The sequence below is a fragment of the Tympanuchus pallidicinctus genome, unplaced genomic scaffold, assembly GCF_026119805.1.
Source record: "Tympanuchus pallidicinctus isolate F22 unplaced genomic scaffold, pur_lepc_1.0 scaffold14, whole genome shotgun sequence".
In the NCBI taxonomy this organism is placed as follows: Eukaryota; Metazoa; Chordata; class Aves; order Galliformes; family Phasianidae; genus Tympanuchus; species Tympanuchus pallidicinctus.
Window position 1 is genome coordinate 4,084,291 of NW_026294659.1, and position 21,480 is coordinate 4,105,770.

Below are 21,480 nucleotides of genomic sequence, written 5' to 3' on the forward strand. Positions count from 1 at the left end.
GTCAAAAGTGCTATCCTTTGTACCGAAGGAAAAAGCATCCAAGAATGTGTGTTGGGACTGAGAGGGAAGCCGAGTATTGAAAAAAGTTACTTTTTTCCCTCCAGTGACTTTTCCTATCTTTTGACACTAGCGAGTCTAAAAATTGATCTGCTGCAATGGACATGTGTATTTTTTTCCTCCCCTATAACAGGTCGTGACAATGCATGTGAGAAGACTTCCTACATGTTTCTGCGGAAAGAACTTCCTGTGCGGCTAGCTAACACCATGAGGGAAGTCAATTTGTTGCCTGATAACTTACTTAACAGGCCTTCAGTTGGGCTAGTGCAGAGTTGGTAAGTTTTTCTTTGTTTTTTAAAGTGAGTTGAGAAATGAGTGTAAAACTAATGCTATATATGATGCTTTACATTCAGCCTCACAGGCTGGCCCGTTTTTGGTTTGGAATTCTTTATAATGTGATTTCTGGTCAAATGAAGTTTCATTTTCTTCTGTCTCATGTTAATAACTACTATGGATCTTAGGTAAGAATTTGTAAGTTAGTATTTTTAAGGAGAAAATTTGTAATGTCTCCCAGGTGACTGGAATTGGTCAGCAACTGGAAGAGTTATCATCTTAAATATTCCTTGCTTTATTACACCCATGACTTTGAATAGCTTGTCCTTTCGCATTACTTTTCCTCTGTCAAAAATACAGAAGGCAAGTTTACCCTTCGCCTTTTTTTCTCACTGCTAAATCTTTAACAACAAAGCCTACTTATCAGAGGAAATCATGGAACAGGACAAAATTCTGTTGCTCGTTAAGTAACACTTTCCTTCTTAATAAATAGTGTATGATATAAATGTTGCCTCTTTCCCTCCAAATGTGTGATTCAAAGAATTTATAGAAAAATGTGTTTGTGGTATACATCCAACTTCCCTTTGTGAATAACAGCTAAGGGCTAGGTGCATGACTTACAACTGATGTTGCTGGCTTTTGTGAGTTTTGATCGTAGCCCTTGAGCCAAGAAATTGTTGACTGCATATCGTCTCATATTTTATCAGACTTAAAGTATAAATTAGGTTATGTATTATTGCACAACCTGGTTTAAATATGTTTGTGTATGAGAGACAGCATTAGCCATCCTCATGACTGCTTCAAACGTAGTGACAAAGTGCTTCAGGTAAATGTAAATGCAGTACAACCACACAATAGTAATCACTTTGTGATTAAGTGGCATCTTGCAGGGACTGAAGGCTTGTGTCTGTCTGATGTTACCAGAAACTGTTACACCAAGTAGAAGAGTGGATAATATCCTGGCCTTTTCAAGCTTTTCTGATCTAGATGACTTGTGAAGCTGTCTTTAGTGAAATATAGGTGAATGGAGAAGTTGAAGTAAGTTTTCTGTAGTAACTGTAGAGTGTGATACTTGACTCAGACTGTAGTCAAAATATATGTTCTGCAGCATAGGCTTCCACCCTGCTAACACAGAGCCAAGCAGAGTTTGCATCATTTCTGGCAAAGGAGCTGAATAGGTGTTTAGAGGTGCTTTGGTTACAGGTTTGAGGTGAGTTTAATTGCTGTGATAGATACTGCCAACTTAAATCTGGAGTGAGCCTGAATATGACTGTAACATGCTTGTCCAAATCATGTATCTTATCTGACAACGTGATGTACTATCACAGCTGTAGATTGGTTTTCTGTTAAGTCAGCCGAATATGCAGAAGAGGTTCATGTAGATGTCCTACCTAGTGGTCCTCTGACTTTGATCTTCAGTTAACTGATAGTTTTTTCATCTGTTTATTTGCCAGTTTTCAGTAATCTGTCTTGTCATCAGCGTAATTATGTCTTATTTGCACTACCACCTTGCACTAGAACCCATGTTTCTATGTAGTTTTTAGAAGACTCCAAATTAGTTGGAGCCTTACACTGCAAGTTCCCAGTATATTCATTAATATCAGTCAGCCAAAAACTTCAGAAGGCTCTTAGTCCTTACGGTAGATTTTATTAAACTTTTAAACTAGAGTAAGATGTCTAGATAGATGGAACTTTGCTTGCTTGTTCCACCAAACCTAACTTCACCTACTGTGCAGTGGATCCTTTCCCATGAGTCCCTGCATCCAGGTAGTCAATTACATTCAAGATTGCATGAATTTCACAGTCTCTTAGGCCTCTTGTGAAGCAGTTTCATCCTGACTTTTCTGAGAATATGCTCTCTGCTGCAGGCAAACTCTGTTCTCCAGCCTTCTAATCTATCTCAGGATGCTTTTCTTACTGTAGCATGCTGCCTGACTGCACTGCGTAACAGGGATTTAACTAATGATTGCTCAGGAGAAGTGTAGTCTTTCTCTCTCCTTTCTGGGGTTCCTGAGCTTGATATATGTAGTAATGACAATAAGCAGGACAGCTGTCCTTCCTTTGTACTCATCTACATCTACTCTTTTCTGAAGAAAAATGGCTTTACATACATAGAGAACTATGAACATGAAGCAGAGTTTTGCATTTACATCTACACAAAACTAAAACTTTAGCTCTGTCCCCATTACAGTTTATAACTTAACATGAGTGTGTTTTGCCTGAAGGTTGCAAGGGAAGAAAGGGAAACAATTAATAATGCACTTACTGTCCTTTGGCTTCAAAATGGAGTGGTTCCAAATAAGAGATCAGCAAGCAGTATGCTAGAGATTTGCAGCTTATGGACAATTTTCCATTGGACAATTGACTTTTTATAGGTCAGCTTTGGGAGGGATGTTTTGTCTAAAGGTGCTCTGCAGGTAGAGAAGATGAATGTGTGACAGAATTGCTTAGAAGGATATCATCACTACAGTGATGTGGAAAAATAGTTGCAATAAAAACTTACAGCACCTAAGATCTAACCTTTTAAAATACTCAAAAATGAGGTGTGAGGGTTGCACAATGAGCTACTCAGTCACATCTATAATTCCCATCTTAATTAACCCTAGCTTTTATCTACTTTGGGCCCTTCCTGGAAAAGCACATTAGAGAAATCTGTAGTTCGTGGATTGATAATTATTTTTGTTCTATTTTTTACATTCAGACTATGCTAACAAAATTATGTTACCATGGAGATAGGTTTTATGTCATCGGTGCTTGAGTGTTAGAGACTCAAACAGAAAATCTTGCTGAAATTCATGCTGGGGGGAAAAGCCAAGTATCTTGTGTGAGTTGGAGGGAGTGGAAAGAAAAACTGGGGGAGGGGGAAAAGAATGGTAGTTAAAACTGGAGTTGGCATTATGAGCACTTAGAGTGATTTCATGTATGAAATGTGCCATGCTGGAATTACTGCCTTTGGCGGGCTGACAGGAATTCAGTTGACTTTGTGGTAATTGGAGAACGAACAAAGCTACCTACAAAGCTCTTGAAGCCAAAGAGCTTGCCCAGTGAGTTGTAGTGGACTGGACTAAATAATTAAGCACCAGAAAGACAGCAGATTTGAAGGGCATAAGCTTTGATTTCTGCTTTTGATGACTCACCAAAAATGGCAAAGTACTGACACTGTCTTTTTCCATCTAAGCTATGGGTTTGTTGTGTTGCTGGTTTCTTTTTCTTTTTTTTTTTTTTTTTTTTTTTTTTGTGGATTTCTCTTCTGTGTTGTATTCATTCACTAATAATGTAGGAAATTGTCCATTTTTCTTTCCTCCTTTGTTCTAGCTAAGAAGAAAGTAGAAATTTTACCTGGAGTATGTTTAAAATATGATCAGGTTTGGATTTCCAATGCTTGGTAAATCCTGTAGTTAAAACCTTCAATTATCTATATCTCCTCTATGCTCCTAATAAAAAGAAAGTTCAAATAAATAAATGAATTGTGTGAAAAGGGAATGATATTCTTTACCAAGCCTAACTGCCTAAGGGTATAATGTATTGCTGACTCCACACTGTTGGGGAAACTGTACTGTAATTGCCGTTATGACGGAGTTATAAGTTACTAATGGATCATCATGGCTTTAAATTTCCTTTTAAACAAGTTTTTACTTCATAGTTTCTTCAGCTTTGAACTCTTTCTGGGGAGGAGTAAGGAATGAAGGGATGTAACTAGTTTGAGAACATGTAAGTCATAACCAAAACAACAAAACAACAACAAAAAATGCAGCCTTTGCAGCTGTTTGGATGACGTGTAATCTATGGGCACTGGAAAGTGGGTTAGATTTGTTTGACTTAAGGTTACATTTTTCATTTTTTCCAGTTTCGTTTAGTCAAGGGTTTAGAAAAGAGTGAGTGATAGAAGAAACTTGAATGGCTTAGATTTGATGTTAATATTCTTTCCTCTGAGCTTGTATCTCTAACTTGCTGGGTACTTGTGCTAATGATTTTGCATTAAAGTAATAACAGTTCAGAATTAGAAAGACATCTAAATATTGTTGCTAGCTCTTTTGAAAGGAAAAACATTGTTTAGTGGCATAGATTATCCATCACCACAGATACTAAAGATAAACCACTTCAGTATGTTTGTAGATTTGCTTAGAGCATTTAGCTTGAGTAATGTTCCTTGGTTTCAGAAACTCTCAGTTCCTCATTATGCTGTTGGCTCAACCAGTGGCCTTAGAACCTGTTCTGCCTGCTGCTCAGTGCTGAGCATTGGTGACCATGTTTGGCAGCTTTTTTCTGGTTGACTTGCTTTAGTCTTCTTTCTGATTGAGACTGTTTTCTGCACAGTTACCTCCTGCATTACGTGAGATAAACACTTGGCTTGCCCCTACTCGATCCTCTGGTAATACAGAAGTGCTGATCCTTCAGCTTAGAGTTAGTAATGTTTGTTTACTCCAGAGGCAGCAGTCTTAGGACCGATGTTCCAATGAGCAAATAGAGTGTACTCATCTAAATATAGCATGCTAATAATAGTGAGCAGCCAAGCAAATCCACGTTACATAAAAATCAGGTATTGCTTGCATTCAGTGCCTGAAATATTCATTGCTATGTTATCCTCAACATCAGTACAGGATTGCTGATATTCAGGATTTCTGATTGGTGTTCCAACACCTCTCAGGCTGTTAGTTGACACTCTGCTGAACACTGGCCAGCAGTGTGCCCAGGTGGTGAAGAACAGTGGCATCCTGGCATCTATCAGAAATAGTGTAGTTGGCAGGGATAGCAGGGTGATTGTCCCGCTGTACTCGCCACTGATGAGGCCACAACTTGAATGCTGTGTAAGAAAGACTTTGAAGCCCTGGAGTGTGTCTGAAGAAAGGCAACAAAGCTTGTGGAGCACAAGTCTTGTGGGGAGAGGCTGAAGGAAGTGGTATTGTTCAGTCTGGAGAAGAGGAGGCTCAGGGAGCCTCTACAACTGCCTGAAAGGAGGTTATGGCGAGGTAGGGGTCTGCCTCTTCTGGGAACAGCCTCAGGTTACACCAGAGGAAGTTCAAGTTGGATATTAGAAAAAATCTCTTCTCAGAAAGAGTGGTAAAACATTGGAACAGGCTGCCTGTGGAGGTGGTGTAGTCACTGTCCCTGAAGATGTTCAAGAACTATGTAGCTGTGGCACAGAAGGACGTGGTTAGTGGATGTGGTGGTGATGTGTTGATGGTCGGGCTAAATGTTCTTAGTGGTCTTCTCCAACCTTAAAAATGCTGTGGTTCTAGTAAAAATCTTTGTAGCTTCTTAATTGTAGTTATTATTCTGCTTCTTCAGAAACGAGACATTCAAGATATTGTATGGTATCAAAGGATCAACATGTTCCTAATAACCTCCTCTCTCCTACTGTGCCACTGGAGATTCTATCAACTCTGAAACAGACTTACTGAAGACTCTTTCATACTGAAAGAGGCAGAGAGCTGTGTATCTCCTTAAAGATATTCAGGAAGCTGGGCTGTTCACTGTGGAGAAGAGAAAGCTCGAGGTGATTGAATGTTATCAATGCAAATAAATAATTCATGGAAGAGAATTAAGATGAGGGTGGTAGAACAAGAGGTGATAGACTCAAAACACATGAAATTCTATCTGAATTTAAAGGGAAAAATAACTTTATTTCAGCAGGGGTGATCAGACACTCCAAGAAGGTTACGTCGAGAGGCTGTGGAATGTCTGTCTGTGGATATTCAAAACACAACTGGGCTTAGTGTAGAACAGCCTGCTCTAACTGGCCATTCTTGACTGGAGTGTTGGACAAGATGATCTCAAGAGGTCATTTCCAGCTTAGAAGAATCTTTGATTTTGTTGCACAGTTAAATTGAAGCCCTAGGATTTTTGGAAGGCAGAAAGCTGTTGCTACTTTCACAAAAAAACAAACAAACAAACAAACAAAAAAACACAAATAAAACCTATACTGAGGGTAAGGGGAAAATAGAGAGGGCACAAAAAAGAAATACACATGTCCATAAAACAATTACGGTGGCAGCATAGATGGAAGCAGGAAGAGAAAGGGATTCAGAACAGAAAGAAGATTTGAAAGGATGAGGGAGGAAAGCATGAAGAGGGAAGGGGTGGTTGTTGACAAATTTACTGACACAGCATTTGATCCTTTCTGTAACATAAGAAATGCTTTACAACGTGGACGGTACTTACGACAATTCAGTGTGTCTCTTTGCACATACTGTGCTATGCCTGTGCTGGAAAGCTTCAGAGCAGTTTGACACTTTCATTAGTTCAGATCATGATAGCTATATTGTCTTCGACACTTTTATGTTCATCTGTAGAGGCTTCTAGTGTAGCTGCTTCTGAGAAGAACCTGATTTTTAGTGCCAAAACCACTTTGTAGATCTAAGCAGTGTGCATTTAAGGGAAGGTTATTGGGGAATTCATTTCAAAACCATATTTCTGGCCTAGATTTAGATGCTAACTTAGACACAGTCGTTGAATTCCAAGAGATCAACCTATATTAAAGAAACAGAAGATGACTCCTTCACAGAAATCAGGCAGATATTTTCTGGGTCAGTGACTCCACTACCTCCTTGGGCTCCTTCTGTTCCAGTGCCTGACCACTGTTTTGGAGAAGTATTTCCCAACATCCAACCTGAATCTCCCCTGGCACAGCTTGAGGCCATTCCTTCTAGTAAGTGAGGGTGCTCATACATTTGTTATGCATTAAGCCTCACAAATGAAGCAGCGGAGTTCTGAAAGTGAAGTGGCTATTTTCCCATGAGGATTAATAATATGAGAGTGCATATGAGCACACATTCTCAGAGGAAATTAATTTTCATCCACTTTTTCAGAAACCAAGTCCCTCCTCCAGCTGACAGTCTTGATGGCTCTTCCCCTGCCTCTCTGTCCTCCACATAGTACCTACTCATCAGTCCCTGTGTCAGTAGAGCTACTTTAGTATCTTTCAAATTGGAAAATGTTACACTTTTCAGAAACACGTTTTCAGTGGATTATAGATCAAATGTCTGTGTTGCAGAGGTGTTTCTGAATTGATACTCTTCTAGCATTTTAAAAGAACAACTTTTAAGGTGAGCAGAGACATCAAGTACTTCTCAGACCTGGAACAGACAAACAACAATGGAGTTCTGTAGTTATTTTTGATGGTGTTAGTAAAAAATAAAAATCAGTGTGACAGGACCTAGTATAACTGTGCTGACCATTTTGAAAATATTACTGTGTGTGGTAAAATTTCTTATTTTAGCCTAGAATCACCTCCATTGGAGTAGTCCTGGATTGTTTCTGAAGGCTTACAGGACTTCCATGGATAAACTTTCACTTCCTTACACTGCTCTGCATGATAACCTTGTTACAGAATGGCTGAGATGGGAGGCAACCCCCTGGAAACCATGTAATCAAGTCTCTACCTGAGCAGGGTACCCAGGCTGATGTCCAGGCAGCTTTTGGAGACCTCCAAGGAGGAGACGCTACAGCCTCTGGGCTGCCTGTATCAGAACTCCATCACCCACACAGCACAGAAGTGCTACTTGGTGTTCTTCAGAGGCACCCTCTTTTGTTCTAGTTTATGCCCATTGCCTGTGGTCCTAACGCTTGGCACTGCTGAAAAGAACCTGGCTCTGTTCTCTTTGCACCCTCCCTTCAGGTAATTATAGAGAATGATGAGTTTTCCCACCCTTTCCCCCCCAAGCCTCCTCTTCTTCAGGCTGAGCAGTCCCAGCACTCTCAGCCTCTCCTTGCAGGATAGTGGCTTCAGTCCCATGTAACCTCAGTTGCACTTCTTGTCCTCTGTGTATAGGTTTCTGCAACACTATAATCATTGTCCACAAGTGGATTTTCAAAGAGTATTCATGCTCTGGTGGGGAAATGGGAGAATGTTCAATTTTCAACACTTCATAGAACAGACCTCAGTTATTTCGCTGTAACTTGGCTGGGATGGGATTAACTTTTTTCATAGCAGCCAACATATAGCGCTGTGCTTTGAATTTGCATCTAAAATAGTGTTGGTGACACACCAGTGTGTTGGGTGTTACTGAGCAGTGCTTCTGCACTGTCAAGACAGTCTCTTTTTCCTCATTCTACCCTGTCACTCACTCCAGAGACTATGTGAGAAAGGGACACAGTTGGGACAGTTCATTTGTGGTATCTGAAGGGATATTCAGTGTTACAATATGCCATTGTGCTTAGCTGTAAGATCTCAAAGGAGGAAGAAAAGGGGATGCTGCTGGTTATTAGGTCCATATTCCCTAGCAGTGATTGTGTGTGCTGAGGCTCTGCATCCCTGGATGTTGCTGAATATTTGCATACTGATGGGGGAAGTAGCGAATTAATTCTTCTTTTATTTTTTTTTAACTTGCAACTTTTGTTTTCCTTATCAAACTGTCATTATCTTAACCTGTAAGTCACAGAATCACCAGAACAGATCTCCAAGATCATCCTGTCCAACCATCTGCCTGCCACGCTATTTCCCATTAAACATGTCCGTCAGTACAACATCTAAAAGTTTGTTGAACATCTTTAGTGATGGTGACTCCACCACCTCCCTGGGCAGCTGATTCCAATGTCTGACCACTCATTTGGAGGAGAGACTTTTCCTAATATCCAACCTGAACCTCCTCTGCCGCAACTTGAGGCAATTCCTTCTAGTCTCATTGCTGGTTACATGGGAGAAGAGGCTGACGCTTACCTCTCCACAACCTTGTTTCAGGAGTCTTTTTGCCTTCTTTCTATTTTTGCCCCAACCAGCAGGAGAGGAGAATGAGAAGCAGCAATGTGCATAATTTGCTGTTGGCTGGGGTCGGCCCAGCACAGCTGCCTCTTCCCTGTCTTCCGTCGCTGCTCTTCATCACTTTCAGTTGCAATGGCTTTCCTGTTGTGTTCCCTTCTCTTTGTTCCAGCAGGGCTGACACAGAATAGCAATCCTGGTGGTGCTCAAAGCATTTTGGCATTGTTTCATATGTAACTTCAAATGTTGGTTCTGTTCACTAGTAAAGGCTTTCGTAACAATTCTTAATGCTTTCCCTAAGCTTGCTTTCAAATGGGTGGAAGACTGACTTCTTACAGGTGCATACAGTGATGGGTTGAGGGAGAATGGTTTTAACCTACAAGAGGGAAGATATAGATTACATATTAGGAGCAAAGCTGGGTTTCTAATGGGTGGAGTTGCATTATGTTTGTTCTGATGAGATTCCCTTCAGTGTCTGGCATTGTAACCTGACATTCACTTTGAAATAACTCTGTGTAATGTTCACCAAAAAAGAACTTGTTTCTCTTCCCATCAGTGATGCCCTAAAACAGTTACCAAATTGAGGCATTCACATGTAAGATGCTGATTTAGTGACAGGGGATAGCAGTGCACTGCTACTGACATCAATGGTGTTAGCCACGTTCTGCTGACAGCCTGCTTTTTGCTGCATGCTTCAAGTGCTTTTTCTATTTTGGGTCTACCAACCGAGGTAAGTTGAGTTACTGATCCAGATTAAAACTAAGCAAAATCCCCAACAAAAAAGTATAAAAGAAAGCTTTCAGCATACCAGTTGCACTGTTTGCTATGACTGAAGCTGAAATGAGAAATGGAGTGGTATATGGTTTTGGGGGGAGTTAGAGTCACAAAATTGTAGAATTCTTAGGGCTGGAAGGGACCTCTGAAGGTCACCTAATCCAACTCCCCTGCAAAATGCCACAGATAGATCAGGTCGCCCAAGGCCTTATTCAGCCTCACCTTGAAAGTTTTCATGGACAGGGCGTCCCATACGTGGACAGCAGTGCTGTTGTAAATGTGGCTGCAACTTGAAGATGTCGGGTGAAGTTTCATAGCCCAGTTAACTACTCTTTGTGGTTGTTTCTTCTCTCTTACACTTGTTTTACCCAGTTGGGCCTTTCTCTGAGTTGTTTTCACGTACTAGAACAATTAAAAAGAAATAAATCCCACCAGTCTGGCTGACTGTTTTGCCACCGCAGCAAGTTACAGCTTTTTATGCAGTGTCAGATTAGCAGTGGTGGTACTTTCCCAAGAAAGAAGAGAGAGCAAAAAGGAAGAGGAGTGGCAGCTCCTTGTAGTGTCAAAACCTTATCCTTTATGTGTGTGATTGATACCTTGTGTGACTTACTTGAAGAAATAGTTCCAAATTCTTTAATCTGTAAAGCCACATCAGTATTATGAAGTACATCTGCTCCTCAGAGTGATACTTTGCCCTCCAGACGAGTGAAATGATGATGTTTAGGTGGCTTTCCTATGAAGCAGGCCAGCCGTGCTAGTATTGAGTTGCCTTTAGTCTTCTTTGGGACCTGCACAGTACCTCCATGGCTCTAAGCATCTGTAGTTACTTGGTTTTCATTGAATGTCTAAACTAAAACATGATTTATTTGCTTGGATTGTGGACTGTAGGGTCATAAAATGTAGTTTTTAATTCAGCACAATAACTTTTAACTCAAAATAATGTATTTTGCTTGCTTTGTTTCTCTTTGTTTATGCTGTCTTTGTGAATCTCAGCCTTTGCAGACAAATGTGATATACTTCTGTTATTTTAGATGAGATTGTGTGGCCTTAAGTAAAAATTCAGAAGTATTTTAGTTTTAATTATTTTAACTATTACTTTATCATCTTTGCTTGTTTCAGGTACATGCAGAGTTTCCTTGAGCTTTTAGAATATGAAAATAAAAGTCCTGAGGATCCTCATGTTCTGGATGAGTGAGTAATTTATTTCCTCGTGACACTTTATTTTAAAATGTTTGTTTTTTTATTGTACCATAGGTAATAGTGACCTTAATTGTAAGTAGAATCATGTTGCTGCACTCTGTAGTGTCCTGTGTGGTACCAGATGACTTAGACCTCTACCTTTTCTTCCTTTAATTTAATTACTATCACAAGGTGTGAGACTTGCCTGATTGAAGTGATTCTGGCCCACAGCACTCTAGCAGCTTTTGTTTGGGAGCTGAATTTGGTATCAGCCTCAAACTGTCAAAAACAAACAAACAAACAAAAAAACAAGAAAAAATCAACAACATTAAGAATTTTAGAGGAACAGATTTTTGAAAATGGAATGAGCACCCTGGTCATTTTAGTTGATTAAGGTAGATTTAAGTTTCTGTTATCACTTAGGAAGGTAACAGTTGCACAAGAGAGAATAAAAGGAGCTGAAGTGCTCTTTTAGGTAGGTTTGATATCCACACTGCGTGTCCCAGTCTTGAGAAGTGGACTTTGATGCTGCAGTTTGCAGATCTACCAGATTTTATTTTATTTTTTTAAAATGACCCAGAGCTGCTTATTACACGTTTTGTCACTTCAAAGCGATCACTTAAAATGTTAGAGGAGGAGCAAACTCATCTTGGATAGGACAGAGCAGTGGTGCCTTCTTCAGTTTGCGTGAGGCAGTCCTACAAACTGTGTTTATTTTTCTTTCCAGCTGCCTCATGGCTTTTTGGTTTCCTGATGCTCTTTAGTAAATAAAGTGTGGATATATCATTTAATCCTTCAGTGATCAGAGCTGAGTTGGGCTCAGTGTCTCCAGGATCCTCAGGAATGATTTCAAGCACATAATCAATTTCAGACTGATTCAGAGTTTTGACCTCTTGCAGTAGTGTGGTGTCTGTGTGTGACAGCCAGCCCCCTAACTGCATTACATGGCTTTGGAGAGTGAGGTGTGTGAAGAGTCAGTGTTGTCAGTAGATCTTCATGTAATGCTGTTCTAAATGGTGGAATAACAGATAGGTGGATGTAAGACTGTCCTCTAGCTGTCATCTCTCTGCTCACCTGTGGAGCCTGCTTAGGGTATCCCAAGAGTGCAGTGTATCTTTCTGAGAAATTCACTTTACCTATCAGTGTTACAGGATTATAGATGTTACCATGCGCTGTCTGTGAAGCAGTAATGAAATGAGTTGGGAAATTGTTCTAATAGAGAAATAGCTCTATTATCCTCATCAGACCCCAGACTTTGTGGTAGCACCACAAAGACAGCAGAGCCAACATGACGTAAGTGATGAACAGAACAAATAAAACTAAACCAGTGCTAATGCTGGAGAAATTGCTTACCAGAGTGACCCAACTTCTCTGCGGTTAGTGTATAAATATGAGGAAGGTTGAATGTTAATGACAATTACCTTTTGCAAACACTGGAAAAATATTTCAGAGGGATATTTCTGTCACAGGATTTCTGTGTAACAGAGGTTCAGAGGTACTTCAGTTTCTTGGCTGGGTTCTCCTGGTTACTAGACTGGATGAAGACATGCCACAGCATTGGCAGACTGCTGTTGCTGCCAGTAGTATGGGCATACAGGGAAAGCTGGGGTTGCTTTGGTTTTGGTGACACAAACATCTTTCCTCCAGCTTCAGGTGGGAAGTCTTTCTACAGTTCTGTCAAATAGTGTGATTGCAGAAGCATTAGGACAGTGTTTCCATTCGGTAGAGGTTGTAAGCTGGCAGAAGTGTGTGAAACTTTCCATACTGTCAGTGTGCATCCAGATAAACAAAGACAGAAGTTGCTTTTCATATGTAGAAGGCTTGTAAAAAGTGATGTTTGTTAAAGGCGTTCAGAAAACACTGCACACCCTGTACCTGTGAGCTTCTTCACTAATTCTTTTTCGTCCCTTTGTGATGGAAGCATGTCAGAGAAAGTGTTCTAGAACTGACAGTAAATGAAATAATACACTGTGAATATGTCTACAGATAATGCACGCAGAAGAAACTAAGTAAACAAAGATAACTTTCCTTTCTGCAGTGTAAAGATTAAAGTATCAGAAGTTGATATCAGTAGAAGTAGTAGTTGTTCCTCTTTTAGCAATTTTAAGTAAATAAATGCTGCAGTAACTAAGAATAAGAACATCCCATTTTGTTACTTGAAAACCATATGACATGCTGTATCAGTCAGTGTTTTGCACTTGGAAAACTGTTGCACTTTGTAGTAGTCTGTGCATGAACTTAGTTTGTTTCTGGAGGTGCTCAGCTGCCTGCTAGTACTTACTTAAAAAGAGTGGTTAATGAGAAACTGCTAGTAATAACTGCATGCTGGTTCTATTTAAAAAGAATGTTTTGACTATCCACTCATGGCTTTTTTTTCTGCAGTTTTTCAGATAACAGCATCTGTTAAATGGGCACAGCAGAAATTTCCTTTTGTCCTTTAGTGATTTTTTTAAATTTTTCTTTCACTGTAACAATAGATTAAGGCAGAATGATATAACAGTCACTTGGGAGTTAAATAACTTGCGTGGTGACATTCACGAATTATCTTGGCAGAAGTTTATAGATAAAACTATAGTTGCAGTTTTATTTAATAGCCGGCTTAATTTATTTAATAGCTATGGTAACAAACATTCTTTTGTTAATGTAGAAGCCAGTGATGCTATTTGACTATAGTATCTTCATATTAGTAATTTCTCATCTGTCAAACCAACTGTATTGTTTATTCATTGTAGTTGTATAAATGCAGCGCACTGAATTTTTCCAAAGATTTATTGCTAAATAAAAGTTTCAGAGCTATTCTGTTATTTTTCTCAAGCAATCCCTGTGAGCAGCTTAAAAATTTCGTTATATAATCTTCTATGATTTGTGGGTACAGTGAAAGCTTCAAATGCCTTCCAGTTGTTTGCAGGACAATAAGTGGGTAAGGAGAGAGTGATAAGATTAAGGAAATGTGTGCCCTGCTGCTTTGAAATATGCGTGCGTAGTTTGATATGCTTAGTCCCTTAAAGCATCTTTTTAATGGAAAGGCTTGAATGGACTTGAATGGATCTTTGAAGATAGAATAGGAGCCTATCAGTCATTGCAGTAGTGAAAGATTCCTTTACTGTATGCATTCACACACTATAAGCTATGTAAACATCCTACCCCTTTCTTTGCCCTTCACACACACATTGTGCATTTGAACCCTTCAATAGCAGGATGCCAGTGACTGACTTCCCCTCGTGGAACATGTAAGCATCGTACTGTGGGTAGTGGAACTACTTAAAAATAAAAAGCAAAGCTGTTTGCACTAGCACTTGGGAGAGGGTGCTGTCACTTGTCTTTTATATATGATTGTAACTATTTTTCACGTTGTGGTTTTTTGCCAGTCTTGTTGCTCTGAAACAGAGAGGAAGCATGATGACAACAGCTAGGCACTAGTCTTGTCTAGAAAGCTCAGTGGTTACAAATCACACAGGATTAGGAGTTAATAAAGGGTTTTCAAACTTATTTTAAGATATTTCATAGAATCATAGAACCACCAAGGTAGGAAAAGACCTCCAACATCATCCAGTCCAACTGTCCACCTGTCAGCAATATTTTCCACTAAACCATCTCACCCAGTACAACATTAAAGCCAGGGATGGTTGTTCTACCATCTCCCTGGGCAGCCCATTCCAGTGTCTGACCCTCTTTCAGAGAAGTATTTCCTAATGCCCAGCCTGAACCTCCTGTGACACAAGTTAAGGCCACGCTCTCTTGTCCTAATGCTAGTTATGCAAGAGAAAAGGCTAACCCCCACTTCACCGCAATCTCTTTTCAGGCGGTTATAGAGAGTGATAAAGTCTCCCCTTTAAAAGGGGATAAGCCTCCTCTTCTCCAGACTGAACAATCCCAGCTCCTTCAGCTGCTCCCCATAAGACTTGTTCTTCAGATCCTTCACAGATTCATTGCCCTTCTCTGAACATACTTCGGGTCCTCCATGTTTTTCTTGTAGTGAGGGGCCCAGAACAGAACGCAACACTCAAGGTACGGCCTCACCATAGCTGAGTACAATGAGATGATCACTTCCCTGCTCCTGCTGGCATCAGTATTTCTGATAAAAGCCAGGATGCCATTGGCCTTGTTGGCTACTTGAGCACACTGCTGGCTCACGACCAGCCTAAGCGTCAATGAACACCCCCAGATCCATTTCTTCCAGGCATTGCCTGGGGTTGTTGTGACCGACGTGCAGGACCCAGCACTTGGCCCTGTTGAATTTCATCCCACTGGCCTCAGCCCAGCTCTCCAGCCTGTCCAAATCCCTCTGTAGGGCCTTGCTACCCCCAGGCAGACCAGCAGTTCCTTTGAGCTTGGTGTCGTCTGCAAACTCCCTGAGGGAGCATTCAGTCCCCTCATCCAGATCCCAATAAGGATATTGAACAGTACATTTCAAGAAAGATTGGCAAGTAATAGGGAGCAGCCACGTGGAAGTCTTTAAACTGGGACTACTTCTTTTATATGCAGCAAAACAGTGTATAAAGACTACCGAATTCTTTGTTAATATATGGGCAAAATGTGATGATTAGACCAAGAATGATGAAAAAGTTATTAAATATTAATTTTCCGTTTCTTTGGAGCTGGCAGTGTACAGTGGGAAAAATCATTTTAAAAGCAGGTCACTCACTAGGTAAGAGTAGTATGGTTTGCTGTCAAATGATTGGTTCAGCTGTGTGGTTATGAGGAGGAAGGAAGCATCTGCTTTATGTCTGCATTTTGCAAGGTGACTAGCTGATACTTTTTTAAAAAAAAAAAAAAACACTTTTGGTGACCTTACTCTTCCTTCCTTAGTTGGTGCATATTCTATTTTTGATACAAATAATTAATACACTTCTACTCCATGTTTGGTATAAATCTACTGAGTGCTCTATAATTAAAAAAAAAAAGTTACATGTGCACATGTAGACATAGCACAACAAATTTTCTCTTTTAAAAACTGCATTTGAGGGTGTTTTTTTTAAAAAAAAAAAAAAAAAAAATTATGTGATCATTATGGTGCCAATATTTAGCATTATAGAATGCAACACTGACTGAGTAGCTCTGATTTTCTGTGTCTAGGCTTAATACATAAAGCATGCATGAGTTTGTGTGTGGAATAAAAAGGATGAGTGCTTTGAAAGTGGTAGGTGTTGAGCTGCCTTGGTAGGAACAACAAAAATTCTCCAAGAGAAATGCTGGTTAAAAACAATGCAAGAGATATTCTCAAACTTCCTCCAAACTGTCAGAGGGAGAAGAGTCGCTCTGAGCACTGTTGTATGTGTTCTGCCATCCAGTGGTGTAAAACGAAACTGAAGTCACACAGATCACACTTATCCCAGCATTCAGACTTCAGAATAGATGCCAGGTAAAGAAATGCGTTCAGAAATTACATTGCATGGGGTGGAGTGTTGGGAAGAATGCACAAAGTGTAAAACTTGTCAGGAAACTGTGAAGAGCAGTTGTTTTGTCCGAATCACCTCTCCAATCTATCAGCTACTGTTACAGATAATGAGTTACTACGATGCATGTGGCTGTGGTCATAAGGAAATCTTCTGTTTACGGTGAAGATATTTATTTTAAAGAAATGTTTTGGGGAGAAACGACTCAAATCGAGGCAATAAATATTTCACAGATCTTGTGAGGTACATCATGATGTAAGACTTCCCTTTAAATAGGCTTGTTTGGGTACAACTGTGTTTTGTTTACTGGGTGGGAAAGTAAATAGATAAAATGTTTGTGCTGTGGAGAGTTGAAAGCAGAAATGAGAGGCAGAGTTTAATTATATCTTTAACAATCTGTTTCTAATTTTCTTTCTTCTAGCTTTTTAGACGTTTTAATTAAAGTCAGGAACAGACACAATGATGTGGTTCCAACCATGGCGCAAGGGGTGATTGAATACAAGGAAAAATATGGCTTTGACCCATTTGTTAGCAGTAACATCCAGTATTTTCTAGATAGATTCTACACCAACCGCATCTCTTTCCGTATGCTTATTAACCAACACAGTAAGTAATTGCTTATTTCATCTTTAAGAGCTTTAGTTATTGCTTGTAATCCTGAAACCATATCTTTTGTTTGAGTATTTTTCAAACTCGTGACTAATTCTTAATATTCTGTGCTAATGATGGTAAAGTTGTACTGACAACTGATTAACTTGGTACCTCACAGCTATCAGGAGTGAATCCAAAGCACCAGTATGTTTTCTTCCAGTACTGGGGGGTGTTATCATTGTGGCTGTCAGTTTTCAATCTTGCTGGCACAGACAGCTTGCATAGTGATGCATTATAATTTTAGATCTTTCTGCTCAGAAGTCTGTCAATATCATTTGTAGAGTTGGTGTTTATAATCAACTAGGAGGATGCAGGTTTTGAGTAGGTTGTGTTCTGTGTGCATCTTTTTTAGTTTTTCATCAAGTTACATAGACTTTCTTGCCTTTTAACTAATACTAATTGAGTATTTCTGACTCAAGGTTTAAATTATGACACCCTTGTCTCCTTCTTCTTCCTACTCCTATTTAAGTATAAATATTAGAATTAGTCATCTTTTGCAACAAGGTTTCATTCCTTTGTGTTGTTACTTATAAACTTTTATACTTGCATTACACAGTGAAAAGAGTTACTTGCACAGCTCCTATTAACCATTGTATGCAAGTATGCAGAGAGTGATGGTGTGTAAAGCTAAGGCCAAGCATGTGATATGAGTGTATCTTGTACCTTTTAGCTCTAAGAGCTTCTCTGTCTGCCCACTGTTCAGCTTTTGTGGCCTGTTAATGTGTGAGTGCGCCACAGATGATGGGGAGCAAATGCAGAGTAGTGCGTTGTGAGGTTTCATACATCTTGTGTGTCTTTCCAGTTACCTTCCATGTGATTAGCACATGCCATGCTGTGTGTGTACAAGTAACTTTCATGCGTCAAGCATACTGTTAGATAACTGCATTTATGTTGTGTTTCATTATTGACACTGTTTATTATGGCGTGGTTCTACAAGGAGCATTGTGCCAGTATATTACCTCACCATTTCTGGAAGAGGAAAAGCTTTCATATCACTTGCTTAGCTCATACTGCCTCTAGTTCTTTATCAGAACTGCTTAATTTGCCATAGCAGCAGAAAGTCACTGCTGCAAAAAAGCTTAAGATCTTTCTGCCCCTTTGAGAGTTCAGCTCTCAGCAAAGGATTTGGTGAGTGCCAGACCTTACATGCAAGTGGGAGTGCTGCTGAGAGTTGTCTTCAGCAGCAGGGTTTCTGCCATTTTGCTGCAGTGTCTTTACACAGAACGTTGTGCTATCCAGTAAGTTTTGAGGTGTCATTGGAGTTTGACATGCTATGCTGTCTCAAGTGTAAAGGCAAGTTATCACCATTTGTTTTTCCTTACAGCGCTTCTTTTTGGAGGAGACATTAACCCTGCTCATCCCAAACATATTGGAAGTATTGATCCTAATTGTAATGTGGCAGAGGTGGTTAAAGGTAAGGAAACTAACTTGACAATTTTTTTGATTGAAAAGTCCACAATTTAGAATATGAATAAATGTACTATTCTGATACAGAAGACTGAAGGTGATGTACATTGATGTAATAAATTGAAAACAAAAACAACAAGAAATAAAAGTTGCAGTTGCTTACGATGAAGCCATGAGCTAAATGAGAATTTCTGAAGTCTCCGTAATTAAGAACAGTGAGACTTTTGTTACCTTTCTGATACATTAGCAGAACTAGGGAGACGTGATTTTTTTTAAGTTCAGTATGTCCTTTTTAATATCAGACTAAGTACTTAAATGTTGTGTTAAAATTACATATCCTTTTTCCCCTGAAATACTCAGAAATGTGTTCTAAGGCACTATTATTTAATGCTGGTAGTGAAGAAATGTGAGAATAAGTGCAATTTCTGATTGATTTATTGGCCTTCAAGTGCAGTGTTCTGAGATGTGTGGTTGTTCCAGCCATTAATCACATGCATTTTACCACATCGCATCCCGTTCTCTCTTGTACTACAGATGTGTTCATGTTATGAATGTTCATATGCTTTCAGAGCAGTCGTAAACATGCGTGGGGCAATGCTGTCTCCTGTGAAGAACCAGCTTATTGAAGAGTCATGCTCTGGATGTATCTATTTACAAATACAGTTTTTGATCTAGGAGTGAATTCCACCCTCTGTCCTTCACTGCTGTTTATGCAGTTACTAGAGAAGAATGTTTCTTCCTTTTTCTTTTTGTCAGCTTTCAGCTAAGAGAGAGATCTTTGTTAGAATTTGGCCTGCATGATAGCTTGCTTTGTAACAGATGATTTTTAGTGTTAGCAGGGCTTCTCATCTTCTAGCTCTTTGGCTTCTAAGGTGGCTGTTTTCCAGCAGCTCTATTTTCATTTGTTTGATCTTATTCCACTTTGACCTTGACACTGTATGGTACAGGCTTGTTTATTTCAATGCTCCTTCTAATGGTTGTGTTTGAATCTATTTTATCATGAAACTCATAGTTGTAATCTGTTGTGGACAGAGGAGTGCATGGTATCAACAGATGTTCAGTCCAGTTTTCAAGCTAGTAGCTGCAGTAGATAAACTATATATGAAAACATCCTTTAACAAGATCAGGGCATCAAAAACAGTATCCTCTGTTGTCTTTCAAAGAAACAAAATGTCATTAGAAGAAGAGCCTGTCTAAAGTCAGAGTAATTAAGGCTGTTTCATCTTCAGGGTGGTCAGAGGGCTTAGCATACATTTTATATACTATGCTAGCTCTAAAATGACCTAGTGCATAGGTGTTATGTGGAGCAATCTGCCAGAGGTAAGATGTGACTTAGGCACAGGATGTGTCAGCTACAGGCTCTGTATGCCCTTCAAACCTAAAAGAAATTATTTACATGCCCACTTCTCACTTCAAGCAGCTCTACTGAGTGTAGCATCTTTAAATGTCTGAGGTGGGTCACTATCTCACTGACTGTCCTACAGAAATACTTTATATTTATTTGAGCTGAGAGCAACTCTGGACTTGTTCTTCAGGCTATTACTTTATATGTACCAATAGATCCTTCACTCCTTTTGTACCTCAAGCCATAACATGAGGAATGTTTTGAACAGGTCTTAGGCCTCTGCCAAAGATGAAGGTGGCTTTTAGAAGAAGAGTGTCTGCACCCGGGCATTTTTCTGGATGCATAACTGGATCATGAAGTGATAGTGCCTGTCTTTTCATCTCAAGCACTTCAGGGTGGCTACTTCTTGAAAATGGATGAGTCTTACATTCTATTTAGGGAGGCTTAATGGAATTTTTCAGTCCCTTCATTTTCTTGAGTTTTACATAGTGGATGTATCTGCAGAACATTCATATATTGATGTCTTCAGGTTTATTATCACCTTATTAGTAGTATTCTTTCTCCACAATAAAGGAATCCAACTCCTGCTTTCTTGATCCACGTCTGATTTTCACTTCCACGTAGATGTGGAAATTCTTTGAAATGTGCTGATATAGTCCATTCTCCATGTAGAGCCCCTTGGTCAATATAGCTCACAGTTACCTTTAACCTTTGATGGCTGTCTGAGTCAAGGTGCTAACTATGCTCCATATGTGTTTTTTTTAGTTAAAGTACAGGATTATTCACAAGGCCATCAGATATATATCCAGTATTATTACATCCAATAGTTTGGATATTAAATGGAATTTTGATCTTTTTACTAGGGTGCATTTTGTTGTGCTTAGCACAGGACCTTTCTAGAGAAGGTCTTTGGAACTGACTGTCTAGGCACAAAAGACTCCTGTTGGAGAGTGATTTTGAAACATTCTTGGATTTGATCAAGAACGTCCCCAACTTTGATTAGTTCTGTGGTTTTATTTGTTATGCTTGTCTTGGCAGTGACTATTTTGTTTTGTAGTGCCACTTTGGACAGGAAGAAGGTAGAAGACCCTAGGACTGGGTCAAATGCAGCCGCTACAGTATCTTAGCAAAATACTCTTTGTCCACAGAACTGCCCCATCTGTTCATGTCCTTGCTCGTAGCCAACTCTAATAATGAGGAAAAAATCATTACCTGAAACCATTTTCTTTAAGGTAACTTAAGCAGTGTAATTGCAAACATTTGGGTTTGTAATTTCTTTTTAGGCTAATGTTTGATGCTTGTTGCTGAAGTGCTTTTGCAAAGGAGATATTGGTGAATATTTAGAATCACTAAAAATCTTTAAAACAAACAAACCAACCTCAACTTTCTTGCTGTATTTTGTCAATACATAAAGACTAATTTGGATACTGTGAAAGCTCCTTTTGTTTGGGTTCAGTAGGAGAGAATGAGGAATCTTAGACTTCAGTTTATCTCTGAGAAGACTTTGGGAATTTAAACGTTTTAAACCTTATCATATTAATAAAAACCTGGATTTGTGGTGGCAGTCTCATTCTTTTTTTATCTGTTGGAAAGAACAAGTACTAAGTTGTGATTGGGACATGGTAAATGAGCAAAGAGAGAAATGAAAAATAGCTTGTTTTTCCAATTTTAAGTACTTTCTTGACAAATAGACAATGAAC

General features: G+C 39.4%; 1 protein-coding gene across 3 annotated transcripts in view; it reads left to right on the forward strand.

Annotated features, from left to right (window-relative positions):
• PDK3 (pyruvate dehydrogenase kinase 3) overlaps window positions 1–21,480 on the forward strand; it is a 53,257-nt gene that overhangs the window by 17,308 nt on the left and 14,469 nt on the right. For all 3 annotated transcript variants that reach the window (XM_052674328.1, XM_052674327.1, XM_052674329.1), the window contains exons 2-5: window positions 191–332; window positions 10,922–10,993; window positions 16,799–16,983; window positions 18,353–18,442. In XM_052674328.1, the coding sequence (XP_052530288.1) occupies window positions 191–332; window positions 10,922–10,993; window positions 16,799–16,983; window positions 18,353–18,442 (489 nt within the window). The remainder of the gene's footprint in view (window positions 1–190; window positions 333–10,921; window positions 10,994–16,798; window positions 16,984–18,352; window positions 18,443–21,480) is intronic.